The sequence below is a fragment of the Tachysurus fulvidraco genome, chromosome 5 (genome assembly GCF_022655615.1).
Source record: "Tachysurus fulvidraco isolate hzauxx_2018 chromosome 5, HZAU_PFXX_2.0, whole genome shotgun sequence".
NCBI lineage: Eukaryota > Metazoa > Chordata > Actinopteri > Siluriformes > Bagridae > Tachysurus > Tachysurus fulvidraco.
Genome location: NC_062522.1, coordinates 27915504 through 27929991, shown reverse-complemented (window position 1 = coordinate 27929991; position 14488 = coordinate 27915504). Strand labels below are relative to the sequence as shown.

The 14488-nt window shown below is 39.5% G+C and overlaps 1 protein-coding gene across 5 annotated transcripts in view; it reads left to right on the top strand.

The window, feature by feature from the left end:
• The first annotated feature begins 3030 nt into the window (after positions 1-3030).
• The window catches only part of ube2o (ubiquitin-conjugating enzyme E2O), a 35965-nt gene continuing 24507 nt past the window's right edge, over positions 3031-14488 (top strand). The window contains exons 1-2 of one of the 5 annotated variants that reach the window (XM_027133632.2): positions 3031-3179; positions 4911-5383. In XM_027133632.2, coding sequence (XP_026989433.2) covers positions 4928-5383 — 456 coding nt within the window. In that variant the 5' untranslated portion in view covers positions 3031-3179; positions 4911-4927. Of the gene's footprint in view, positions 3216-4628; positions 5384-14488 lie in introns of those variants that run through there. The other 4 variants (XM_027133633.2, XM_027133630.2, XM_027133631.2 and 1 more) reach the window with 4 other exon arrangements.

The following is a 14488-nucleotide window of genomic DNA, read 5'->3' as shown; positions in this document are numbered from 1 at the left end:
TGAGCAAAAGGCAGCATCAAGCAAGCAGCATTTAGGTTGGGTTACAAAAAAAATGCAAAACTTTGAATAACCCATGAAGAACCATTAAATCCATTATAGCAAAGTCGAAGGAATATGGCACCACAGTAAACTTGCCAAGAGAGGGCTACCCACCAAAATGCATGAATTTGAGAAGCATCCAAAATACCAACAATAACCCTGAAGGTGATGGAAAGCTTCACAGCAAAGACTGGAGTGTCTATCAATAGGACCACTATTAGCCATACACTCCACAGAGCTGGGCTTTATGGAAGAGTGGCCAGAAGAAAGCCCTTGCCTAAAAGAAAAAAGAGACTCCCCAAACATCTGGAAGAAGGTACTGTGGTCAGATGTGACTAAACTTTTTGGCCATAAAAGAAAACGCTATGTCTGGTACAAGCCCAACACCACAGTGAAGCATGGTGGTGGCAGTATCATGCTGTGGAAGTGTTTTTCATCCAGAGAATTCAGGGAAACTGAATTGAAGGAGTGATGGATGGTGCTTAATAAAGGGCGATTCTTGAAGAAAACCTGTTTCAGACTGCCTAAGAGATGAGACTGGGAAGGAGTTTTACATTCCAGCAAGACCAATGACCCTAAACACACTGCTAAAGCCACACTCAATTGGTTTACGGAGAAAATTTTAAATGTGTTGGAAAAGCCCAGATCTCAATCCAATAGACAATCTGTGGTCTGACTTAAAGACTGCTGTAAACCAGAGAAACCCATCCAACTTAAGGAGCAGTTTTGCCTGGAAGAATAAGCAAAGATCCCAGTGGCTAGATGTGCTAAGCTCATACAGACATACCCAAACAGACTTACAGCTGTAATTGCTGCAAAAGGTGACTAAACAAAGTGTTAACTTTGAGGGGGTGAATAGTTATGCACAAGTTTTTTTTTGGTATTTCTTTTGTTTGCTCCCAATAAAAAATATTTTCCATCCTCGAAATTGTAAGCATGTGGTGTAACTCAATTGTAAATCATTTGAAAAATCAATTCATCTAAATTCCAGGTTGTAAGGCAACAAAATAGGAAAAAGACAAAAGGGGATTGTGTGTGTGTGTGAATACTTTTGCAATGCACGGTATATCCTCAATTAACTAATTACCTAGATGTTTAAAACTACTGAGAAATGCTTTAGAAAACTGCTTTGGGCCACCAAACAAACCAAAAACAAAACTAATGTGTAGCCAATGAGCAGAAAGGGGCATGCATTTTCAATCTACTAAGCCTGTAGTAAAAACAGTGAAAAGATGGATCAGTGAGGTAAAGCAGAAACTACAAGACTGTTTTGACTGCACTGATTGGATTTTCTTTGAGGCCGGAACTGACAGCCTGGATGAACTGACTGACACTGTGACATCGTACATCAGTTTTTGTGAAGACATGTGTGCCAACCAAAACCTTCTGCAAATACAGTAACAACAAGCCATGGTTCACAGCCAAACTGAAAAAACTTCGACAAGCCAAGGATATTGCCTACAGAGGGGAGGACAAAACTCTGTACAGTATAAACAGGCCAGGAACCTGCTGACAAAGGAGATCAGAATAGCCAAAAGAAGCTAAGAAGCTGAAAAGCAGGTTTTGAAAACAAAGCATGTGCTGATCAACTGGCTCCTATCTTCGCACATATCTTCAACAGATCACTGGAGCTGTGTGAAGTCCCCTCCTGCTTTACACTCTCCACAATCATCCCTGTACCCAAGAAACCCTCCATCACTGGACTGAATGACTACAGGCCTGTCGCTCTGACATCTGTTGTCAAGAAGACCTTTGAACAGCTGGTAACGGCCCACGTAAAGTCTGAAACAGAACAGATGCTGGATCCCCTACAGTTTGCCTACCATGCAAACAGATCAGCGGACAATTAGACTGCACTACATTCTGCAACACCTGGACTGCCCAGGGACATATGCCCGGATTCTGTTTGTCGACTTCAGTTCGGCCTTTAATACTATAATTCCGGAAATTCTCCACTCCAAACTCCTAAGGCTCATTATACCCCCTTCCATCTGTCAGTGGATCACCAGCTTCCTGACAGACAGGAAACAACAGGTGAGACTGGGAGGTATCACCTCCAGCATTCGGACAATGAGCACTGGGATGTGTCCTATCCACAGGGATGTGTCCTATCCCCACTGCTATTCTCCCTCTACACTAATGACTGCACTTCAAGTGACCAAACAGTTAAACTCCTGAAATTTGCAGATGATACTACGCTCATCGGTCTCATGCAAGATGGCAATGAGTCTGCATACCGACAGGAGGTGAAGCGGCTTGTGCTATGTTGCAGTCAGAACAGTCTAGAGCTAAACACCCACAAAACTGTGGAGATGATAGAGGACTTTAGGAAAGACCCCTCAACACTACTCCCCCTCACAATATCAAACAGCCCAGTGTCATCTGTAGAGTCCTTCAAGTTTCTGGGCACTACCATTTCCCAAGACCTGAAATGGGAGTGCAACATAAAATTTATTATCAAAAAGGCCCAGCAGAGGATGTACTTTCTACGCCAACTAAGGAAGTATGGTCTGCCACAGGAGCTGTTGACACATGAGCTGTTCTACACTACAGTCATTGAATCTGTCCTGTGCACATCCATCACCATCCTTTTTGGTGCAGCAACAAAAAAGGACAGGAACAGACTGCAACGCACAGTAAAAACAGCGGAAAAAAATAATTTGTGGCCCTCCTGCCTACTTCCTAGGACTTGTACGATCCAAGAACCAGAAATTGGGAACAAAAAATCACCACTGACAATTCGCACCCTGGACACAACCTTTTTCAGCTCTCCCACACTTTATATACATAACTGATCAGTCATATTCTATATTCATATTTAATACTCATTCTGTCTATATTGTATCGCACCGTCTGCATTGTCTTGTATAGATTGTATAGTATAGTGTTATTTATGTCTGTACTTTTGAGAGTCACAAACTCCAAATTCCTTGTGTGTGTCAACACACTTGGCCAATAAACCTGATTCTGATTCTGATTCTGATTCTGATATGGGCGGAGAGAGTGTTCAATGCGCATGTGTGACTTTAGCAGAAAGCTAATGTTTTAATATTGACATGGCGGATAAAAACAAAAAAAGAAAGTGACGAAAGGCTTACGATAAAGCAAGAAGCATCAGCTTTCCAGCGCTGGACAGAACTGTGTCTTCCGCGTGAAACGGAGATAAGCCTTTCACGGTACAACACACTGTACTACAAAAACACATTTGTATTACCATAGTATTACTCATTGAGTTTATTTATTGATAAAAATATACCCTTGGTCAGCTGCCCCAACAGGTTCTGCCATAATATTTGTCTGGGTTATACTTGGATTATAGTTTGTCTGGTGTATGTGTGGGGCGGAGCTATCAAAACAGGGGTGGGACCCATTTGGGTTAGGGGCGTGTTTGTTTTGGTGATTTCAAATGTCAACAAGGGCTTTCAAACAACGGAGACCCCATCTTTAAAACCTGTTTGTTTTCTAAGTACACACAGAAGGGGTAGTATCATTAACCAGGGTTGGCATGTTCTCTATATCTCTTAAACCACACAAAAGACTGTACACACCTCAAAAACAGTTTCTTTCCATCCGCAACTATCCTAATCAACCATCAATCACTATTTTTAGTTTATACTCATTATAAATCTGGGAAATTCTGAAGATTTTCTACACCTTATTGTTAGATTTGCTTTATGAAATTCATTTTATAATGATACTGAGGCCAACATCTTAAAATAGTCGTTATCAAAGGTAATGAAATATGAATTCTGCTCATTGTTTCACAATAAAACACCCCCTGGTTTGGAGGTAAGCCGTTTACAAGCATCCCTGTTTACATTGGACAGATGTAAGGTGATTTATCATGTTTTATGGCAACAGTGTGAAAGTAGGACAATCTGGCAACACTGGGTTCAAGCGAGACAAGAGACCTTTACCTTTCGCCCTGGTGTAACGTTACTGACACCCAGTGGTCCTGTTGGACAAAATAATGTGAAAACCCATTGTTATAGGTCAATATTGTTTGTGTAGTCTATATATATTTCATTGCTATATATTGTCATGGTTGTATGCCAGTATATAGAAAGTGTTTGTTTACTGTAAGAGAAAATATTAACGCTCTAATCATTCAATTTCAATCAAACTGGACAATTTCCCCCTCCAAGATGGCGGCACTATTGACGCTTCTGCCGTTGTTAAAGGTCGGAAGTGGGGACGCCTGCGCGAGGGTGGAGACTGACCAATCACAGACACGCGATTGGTCCGTTAACGAATTGTAGAGAAAATCATACACAAACGTTTCACTGCTAGACTGTAAATGATAAGAGATGAGAATTATATGTTTAAAAACAAATTAAGAAACCATCAACCATAACAACGATGATAAACGAATCAGGATATGCGATCGTATAAATCACGTATCAAACATAAAGCTGGCCTGTAAAATAGCCTTTAGTAGAAACAATAAAATAAATGAAAACAACAACAATAATAATAAGTTAATAATGAATAACATGTATAACAAATATGAACAGAATAAATAGCGAAATAAAAAATACCTCAAAAGTCAAAATGACTAAATTCTAATTTAGTGTAAGTTTATTAGTATTTATTTATTTATTTATTTATTTATTTATTTATTTATGTATGTTTGAACAGCATGTGATTGTAATAAAGCCCGTTATGAGTGTTGGCGCGCGCATCCCGATAGCGCTGTGCTTGTTTTGTATTAATGACGCGTGCCGGCGCGCGCGCTCCCAATGCTCGAGCCTTACATACGACGTAAACACGTGCCGGTCCCCCAGTTACGGGTTGCTTTTGGGATTTTACCCCCACAACCATACATCCTTTTCTCTTTCTCTATCTCCCCTCTCTTTATTCTTGGTCAGTAGCAACAGCAGAGGTCGTGATGGCGGACCCCGTGGCGGCAGAAGCAGCATCCTCTCCGTGTCCGACTCCGGGCCTTTCTCCAGCGGCGAGTCCAGGTTCAGAGCCTCCCTCCGTGGCTCTGTCTCCATCGGCGGGCGGCGCGCAGCGGCTCCTTTTCTCGCATGACTTGGTGTCCGGTCGGCACCGCGGTTCGCTGCGCTTCGGCCTTGTGCGAATGATCCATGGAGAGGAGGATTGGACCGAAGACGAGGATGAGGACCTTGATGGCGGCGGAGGCAGAGACGGTGGAGGAGGAGGCGGCGGCGGTGGTGGTGGTGGCGGCGGCGGCGGTGGCGGCGGAGGCGGCGGCCGCGTCCCCGGGAACTCGGACACCGAGAACGGGGCACCAGAGTCACGGACATGGCCTCTCGGTAGGGGCTTCGTGCGCGTGCAGTGGTATCCCGAGGGCACGAAGCAGGATGTTCGGGAAACGAAGGTGAAAAAACAACAACATCCGATTATTTTATGATATTTTCATTGTTTGCATCGTCGATGCTTCGGTCTTGCTTGATACGATATCATCATCGTGAGTACAATCCAGGCCACCTACATTGGCATTACTTTCTAAGTGATCATGTTCTATTTGATTGTTTCTTCCTTTGTCAATCTTTATCTTGCTAATTACTGATTAACGATTAATTCACAGCCAGCGACTCATTTGCATTTTATTCGACCCACCCTAAGCTGACACTCCCCACCATATGATGTGACTCAAAGCACTGGTACATAGTAGTTCTGTGCCTCTGAGGGTCGGTAATGGAGATAAACATGCATGTAGAACATCAATAAAAATGCTTTTGCTTACAACAATGCAACCTGTAAATAAACAAACAAATATCTAGTGTGATTATTATATACCTCATAGTCTAGATTAGCTCTAGTGTTTGGGCTATAATGATTAAATCAATTAGGAGTTTTTCTAAAAACTAAAAGAACCTGCTAGATTGTTTTTTTCAAACATGGGCTTTATTTTAACGTTGTTATTTTAGACAACTGGCTTTAGGTGAAGAAATCCTCTTTATTCCTGCTGTGAAAAGAAAATGTTCAGCTAGATACTACCCATCCCCACTGACAGCCTGTGTATTGATGGGAATCAATCTGTTGGATGGTTCTGTCTCCTTCTGGACATCCAGTTCAGTCTGAAATAATGTAGACAATGCAGAGGGCAGGTTGTATGTTTTGACATTGTGAGCTTGCAACGTTCCTGCAGTTTTGCTTTTGTGTGCCGCACACAAAAGCTTTAATTATTACCGGCCAGGCAAAACCCCAAAACCGCCTTTATTTTGACCATTCACACAAAGCCTATGGTTAGAGCTGATGTACCTTCAGTTAAAATAATGCAATATTACTGGAGCAGATAAATATAAACCTTGGTAACAGGATGTATCCAAATGTTGATTATTTCAATATAATTGGCTTTTTCCATTAACTTCAAACCAACCCTTAAATTTGTTCAACCTGGATATCTCCATGAGGTTTGCTCATGCTGCATTGTCCCATGTCCTGGGTGTTGCCACCTTTAGTCCACAGGGGCTTATTTCCTGGGAGCCAGTGGCATGATTCACAAATGCTTTGACACACCATGCTGGAAATATGACATGCTAACATTGTTGATTGGCTGAGGTTACCATGCATTAGCATAGATTTCTCTTTGAGCAATTACTTAAAAGCCACAATACAGTCAAAAATAAAATACTTAAAAATGTTGTTTCAGAGTTCATCTGCTCCGAAAGCATGCTTTTGGCTTATTAGCTTTCACCAGTGAACAATGCCTGTTACAGTTAGCTGAATACACCTGATCAGCCCAACCCCATCTTATCTGCTTTAGAAACATCACAGCATTTCAAGAAAATAATTTTGTTAAAGTCTGACCAGTCTTTCTTTAGCCTTGAACAGCATGGTTTTCTTCGCCATGGCAGTTTTGGAATGGCAATAAGATATTCAAATTGTGCAACATTAAATGAAACTCTTCAGTATCTACAAGACCAGTGTAACCTTGTGGAGCTACATGTTTCTCAATACAATTCTGAAGTCTGATTCATTTTAAGTATTGAGCATTCTGCTTACTAATATAACATGCAGGAAATACAAAATGCATAAAATAGTATGCAAGTCAAGGACTGTTATGTGTATCTACTAGGGCACCTTTACCAATTGCTAAATATTTTATTTTGTATTGTAATCATCACTTAGATGAATTATGGCTTGCACACAGTCCAGAGCTTGTTGCAAATAATGCAACACACCAGGCATTTTTTTTTTTTTTAAAAAAGCCTGACTGGAGCAGCTTTTTTGCTGATATAAAACCTGATAATTAGGGATCCAAGCTCCAAAGGTGCTTATTATGCTCATATGTTAGTCTACACCTCAACATGGTGTGAAAAGACCAAGAGGCAAACAAGAAACAACAAATTGTTCAAAAAATCCCCCTTTTTTCCCCCAAACCCATTTTTCTTTGCCTAGATTCAGGTTTGATTGAGATGAAATTCTCCTATATAATGCAACTCCGTGTCAATTGTTAAGTGATTTTTGATGATAAAGTTGTTTATAAATGTAAAAGAACTGACCACCGGGGGCACTATTTTAAAAAATGATGCTAGGACCTTCTACATAGCTGCTTGTATTGTATTAGTATTAATAGTATTATTTTTCATTCGCAAATATGATAAAGTATATTTTTGTATATTTTAGATATTTATTTTGATTGTAACTGCATCTGATGATGATAAATCCTGTTATGAGTGTCTGTGTATATAAGGATAGGACAGGCTCAAGATTGAATTTGTTTTAATAAAATAATAATAAAAGAAAACAGCAGTAGACTACAAATCATCATTGGGACATTGTCACATTAAACCTACCCATAGTATATACATACTTCATAATCAATCAATTTCTTTATTTATGCAAATTGCATAAGCTAAGTCATTACTCCTAGTCATCTGTAAACAAACCAGACTGTAATTCCTTTTGAATAATAAGATGATATTGAGATATCAAAAATTCTAGACTATTATAACTAGATTATCAGATTATCTATCCAGAGACAGTTTGTTTCAATCACCTTCAAGCACCTTATATGGTGTTTTTGTGGAAACACATATGTAGTAAACATTTTTTCTGTATCAAGGGGTTTAACCTCCCAAAAAGTAGTTTGTTTGTTGAATCCAGTGTAGTACTTATCAAGCAAAATGCATTGAAACATATAGTTGCAGCCACATAAAGCCCGTCACCCCTAAAAACTGAGCTCCCCTTCTCCACATATCGAATCATTGTATTAGTGCAGGGCCAGTTATCAACGCAGCTCAGCATCTATGATTATGATGCCACTTTTTTCCTTGAGTGGTGATTAGCTCCTATTTTGTGATAGACTCTGAACACCCAACATCATATTCAGTTCTTACAGGGGTAGTTATTTAAGTCGTTAATAATCTGATTTTGAGCTGGGTTGTCTAGATGGAGAAACAGATGTTAATGCAGTATTTTTTTTAATTGATCTCTGCTTTGTATACTGCAATAAATAGAGAAATTGCATCATTAGTGATTAATATGTTTAACTAAGGTGAGACAAATATTATGCATGGAAAGCAGGCGAGAGAGTGAGAATAATCAGAGTGTTTGTTTTGTTGTTGTAATTATCACAAATGGTAAAGAACCGCCTAGTAATCATGAAGCCTGTGTTTGTTTGATAGCACCAAGCTGTGTGTGTTTGATAGCCCTATGCACTCACATGCAATGTGAGGGAGTGTGTAGGGCAGGGGCAGCATGAGTGTGAGGGAGCACTGGTGCAGATTACTGGAAACATAAACACAGTCGGGTTGTCCTGAACTACTGTGAAGGTCTCCTGTGTTTCTCGCGTCGGACAGGGTCTGGGAGTGTTAGCTCAGGGTCAGTGTTTGCTGTGTCATTGCTGCGTTAAGCCTTTGGAGGCCATCAGACGCAGAAGGTCCGGTGTGAACCAGTAGCAGTATGCTGCCTCTGTCTTGTGTCCTTAGTGTCATGTTTTCTCATTCAATAGATTTAACCAGTTTTGCTGGAGTTTTGTTGTAAAAATGTGAATCAATTACAAAACAGATGGCAGACTCCATTAAGCAACATGTTTTATTACGTATGCAGTAAAAACAGGCATGTTTAAAATCTTAATAATTATTCTGCTCGTTGGAAAGTAAACAAAGCTCCATCTAGTGACATAGTAAATATATAGGTTATTGTATTGTAGACTGTACTAACAGACAAGGCCATTAATATTTGGACATTGGCATAGTTATTGATAGTTATGCCATCTACTACAGTATAGCGGACTGTCAAATTTTATACTGAGTAATACTTAAAGTGCAAACCCTCAGGTTTAATTTTAGGCAATTCACAAACAAATCCAGTGAAAGGTCCCTTTTAAGGTACCAGAAGAATTTAGACAGTTGGATGCTCAGCTGTTCCATGGTCAGGTGTGTGTTATTCCCTTATTATTTAATTTGGAAGCAATTATATAAAAGGTCTAGCATTGATTTTCAAGTGTGGCATTTGCTGTTGGAATCTGTTGTTGTTAAGCTGCCACTGCCGGGCATGTAAGCCATCATTAAGTTCAATCAAATCAAACCTATTAGAGAATTGGCAAAAATATTAGGTCAACAATTTGGTATATTCTTCAAAAGAAAGAACGCATAGGTGAGCTTATAAATGCCGAAAGTCAAGGCTGCTGTGGATAACACAAGAATTTTTTCCCTGATGAAAGTCAAAAATCAAGAATTTCTCCAGAGCACATCCAGAGGGTTTACTAAAAATATTGATAAGCCTCAAATACCAGATTACAGGAGCAACAAGATGAGACTAAGATCATCTTGCTATAATAAAAGCTATATTATGTGCTCACATGCAGCCAAATTCTTCAGAACTACACAGTCCAAATACACAATTACCATGACAAATTTAGGAAGCAACCCAAGACTCTTTAAATGCAAAGACGTGAAATGATCTGCAATGGCCAAGTGAGTCATTTGACCTGAATCCAATTGAGCATGCATTTCACTTGATGGTAAAACAAGACAAAAGACTAGCTCTGATAGTTTTTAGTAGACTAGCTGTTAGTGATTACTTTCCCCATTAAACATTTCCCTAGATTTAGCTGTCCTCAAATTAAAGCTGAAAGTCTGCACATATTCATTGTTTAATTTCAACTGTTTTATTGTCATAGACCACGAAAATAATGTAAATGTCCAAATATTTATGGACGTGACTGATCATGTCTGCTATTAGAGTTATTCTTAAGTGAAGGGTTAAATTAAGTAACCTCAGTAACCAGTTAAGCATGTGTTCAGGGTTCTGTAACTTGAGGTTTTGTACCTGACTTAAGTTGAGCCCAGGACCAGATATCTGAAACACCAGGTTTAGAACCCAAAGGCAAGGGGGCTTCACTGAGGCAAATCCAGTGTGTTAAGCAGTATGGAAAAACACCTTCAGTCTGTGGCTGTAAAGGAGGTAGGAGGCATGAAGCATAGGTGTTAATGGTTCACCATTAGCCAGTGTCAGCGGATGGACCCATCAGGTGTTTTGATATATCAGAGTGTTTAAAGGAATTAACTAGTCTGGGCTCTGCATTCTCTGTCTCAGGTTTCCCTTGTCCTATACTTTAATATAGTTAGGTCGAGCAAAGAGGAGCAGGTCTGAAGCTGCACCCCTATGCTGTGTCTGCGTGCCCCGTGTCTGCGTGCCCCGTGTCTGCGTGCCCCGTGTCTGCGTGCCCCGTGTCTGCGTGCCCCGTGTCTGTGAGAGAGAGAGAGCGAGAGCGAGAGCAAATTTATCCAGTTGGATTAGTTTCAGGGGCAGATTCTTAATCAGTGACCGACTTCGATGCAGAGATGCAGTGCGTGTCCTTGTGCGTGTCTCTATCTAACTTTTGTGTTTAGAAACTCCACATTTTAGTATTTTGTTTGCACTCAAAGATACACAAAACAGAGTCTTCCATTTTCCCCAATACATTTTTTTTTAACCATTCCACCGTGTTTTGAACTCTGATATTACCCGACACCCTGGAGGCCTCACCCTCATACACACTTATAATTGTTTTCACTTTCTGTCAAGGTAAATACAGAATACTTTAAGTTTTGTTACAGTGAAATAAAAGCTACCAGTGTATGGTTGACTTGGGTATCATTATACAGTATATGTATAGTTTTATTGAAGAACAGTCAGAAAATTCTGTGGCAGAAATGATGCATCCCCCCCCCTCCTCTCTTTGTGTTTGTGTCAGTGTGTGTGTGTTGTGTATGTCTGTGGGTATATGTTTCTGTCTGAGCTTGTGAGGTGTGTGTGTGTCACACTAGCTTCAGGAGCTGCAAATTATTTGACACGTAGCCTGCTGTGTGTGTATATTTGTGTCCTTGTGCTGGAGTGTGTAGAGCTCTGTCTCCCACTTGTTTCTTCACCTCAGTTCAGGTGTGGCTTCAGGAGGTACAGCTGCATCATGCTGCGTGATGTGAATATACTGTATTGCACTTGTGTTGATCTCTAAAGTTTGAATATTATTTGGTCCAATATTATTTCAAGTTTTTGGATCAAAGGCAATTTTCACAAGATCTGGAAAAAATTATCACCACATTTAACATTATTTCTAGTATTCTCTATCTATCTATCTATCTATCTATCTATCTATCTATCTATCTATCTATCTATCTATCTATCTATCTATCTATCTATCTATCTATCTATCTATCTATCTATCTATCTATCTATCTATCTATCTTTAAAAATTGCTTTCTCTTTCTGGAATATTATGGATTTCACCTCAATGCCCTTTGCCAGTTGCTTTGGTTGCCATGTCCTCTAAAATGGCAGTGCTTTAAAATCAAAAGGTCCAAAAATGAAGAAAGTGTGTGCCAGATTTTATGGTAATGTCATTCTTTACAAAGTCAAACTTGTGTAAATGTTTTAATTTTTCATTTAATTTTAATCTCCAGCTTTTATAGCTAATAGTGTAAAATGTTAGCCACACACTCGCTGCAAACACACAAAAAAACCCACTTGTTTCATCTGTCTAGTACTCAAGCTGTGGAATCGTATATTATTCATGCATCATTTGATGCACGTTGTGTACCATGGAAACAAGTGCCTGTGAGTGGAAAACACATCCTTGGTTATAATGAGGACATGTGGAGAGGAGACCTGGGATTTTTTGGATGCACTTTCTTTTCTTTTCTTTTTTTCTTGGTTGTAGATTGTCTGTGCATAAATATTCAAAATTGCATGTAATACGGTTGTTTACATGGTTGTTTTTCTTTTCTAACATTCATGCAGCCTGTTTGTTGTACCAAGCTCAACCCACAACATTGCATGTTAAATGTGGAGGAGATGTCGAAGGAATTGGAGTAGGTGTGTGTGTTTGTGTGTGGGCGTGTCTGCAGTTTAAGGCGTGCCTCTTCTTCTGCTGCAGTCCACTGCTGCAGTCCCACCCTCTGCCCCTTATCTTACTCTGGGATGTAGGTAGCATTCTGCTTATTAGCACAGTGAGTAAAAACAAACACGGTGGCAGAGCAGATCCATATTGATTTTGCTGTAATCAATACCTGCCTCTTAATTTTGAGCTCAGCCTAGCGAAGGTTGTTGTCATAAGAGCAAAACATCATCATCTTTATTTTTTTGCATTTTATTGTTAGACAGAGACAGGTGTAGCAGGCATTAAACCCTCCTGAAGCTGATGCAAAATATGATTATTTGAAGCCTGTATGATAAGGAAGGATTACAACTCTACAGGATGTGATGTTACAGGAAAATAATAAGCTACTGGTGGGATTTGTTACCACCCCGATGACTGTTTTCCACAAAACAAGAACTTATAACTAATGAAACAAGTCACTTCCTGTTATGATTGCATTATAGTAGCTATAAACAGTCATTCCCTCACCAGTTATTTTTAATAATCCTCAAAAATTTTAAATGCCTGCTGCTCTGTCCTAAAGGTAACTTAAAGGACCAGATATACTGTTAAATGTTACAATGCTCTGACACTGGAGACTTCTTCTATAAATGTTCACAGAAAAGCTCTCCATATCATTGCTTACATTTTTGTTTTATTTTAATCGGAGCATCCCATGTATATCCCTGCATAGAAAGCGAGCACATTTATATAATATCCTGTGATTTGTCTTACGGATGGAACTCCTATCAGTACTGTTGTCTAGTGATGCATTAGTTAAACATTGATGATGCTCAGGCTGCAATGCGCTGGGGTTAAGTGATTATTGTTCATTTCATCACAAGACTGAATTGTGAGACTCGTTATTTATATCTGATCAGCATTGAGTTGATTTTGCTGTCATTTGTAATCAAGAACTTAGTAAGTCGTAGCAAAACAATGTACACAATGTCTATATACATGATGCTTACACATTACAGGTGTATCTGTATGTTTTAATTATCTGAATATCTGTCTGGTTTGGATTTAAGGATTAAAGTTTTTATTTATTTATTTAGGGAAAAAACGTACGTCACTCACGGTCTTTAGTTTTAATTAGTGATGTGTATGGGAACGTTTTGTAGTGCAGCTACTGTTTGTATTTATGTTCAACGTTCAGTCTGGATGATGTATTCCTATTTGTTTACATCTCTAATATACATAATATACTATAAATTATGTATATAAAATTACTGATGGATACACATTTAAAACCTTATTTTGTTTTTGTAAAAAAAAAAGTCTTTACATTTTGTTTTTCTGCTCACTTTATTTTATTTTTTAACTTTTATTCTAAGCCTAATTTCAGTTGGAAATGTGCCAGCTACTATGACGTTTAACACCAGGTTCAGAGTTTTGGTTTGAGAACAGATGGACAGCTGATTTTGATTCAGTACATGTTTCTATATGGTTAAATTTTTTTAGCTGCAGCTTGGACTAGCAGATGATTGCCGAGATACAAGGTGGGGCATGAGCTTTAGCAAGAAAGCTCTGTTATGCTCACTCTGTTGCACGGTTTTTAGGCAAGCAACAGAGAGAAAGGGGGGCAGGTGGAGGGTGTTATGGTGCTGCATATCTAATACATACAAGTGAGTCACCGAGGTGTCAGCGTCAGAGCCGCATCCATCCTATTGTTGAAATGCAGGCTGAGGAGAGCGATGCCTCTCCCCTGATCAGCTCGGCTGCATAAATGACATCATCTCCAGCCAATCGGCTCATCCCATCTATGTCTGTTGAACCAAAGATACAGTACAGTATGACTGTGAGATTTAGGATGTTGCCCAGTCTACTGGTGGCTATTTATAGTCACCCAGTTTCCACGTCAGCAGAAAAGTCTCAAGATATTGATTCACAATCAGGCTGTGTGCATTTAATTGGATTCTTCAGGCCGTGCAAAGGTGCTAATTCAGTTTTTGGCTCACACTATCTTTGGATTTGTGTTGGCATATCTGTTAAATAACATCATATCGATCAGTTCAAAATTGTTGTGTTCTTGCTGTGACACAGCTCGGATCAGCACTGCTGCCTGAATGATCTAATGCAATGGTAACAGAAAAACAAGCAAAGTGTCTCGTCACCCCTGTGATTTTAATT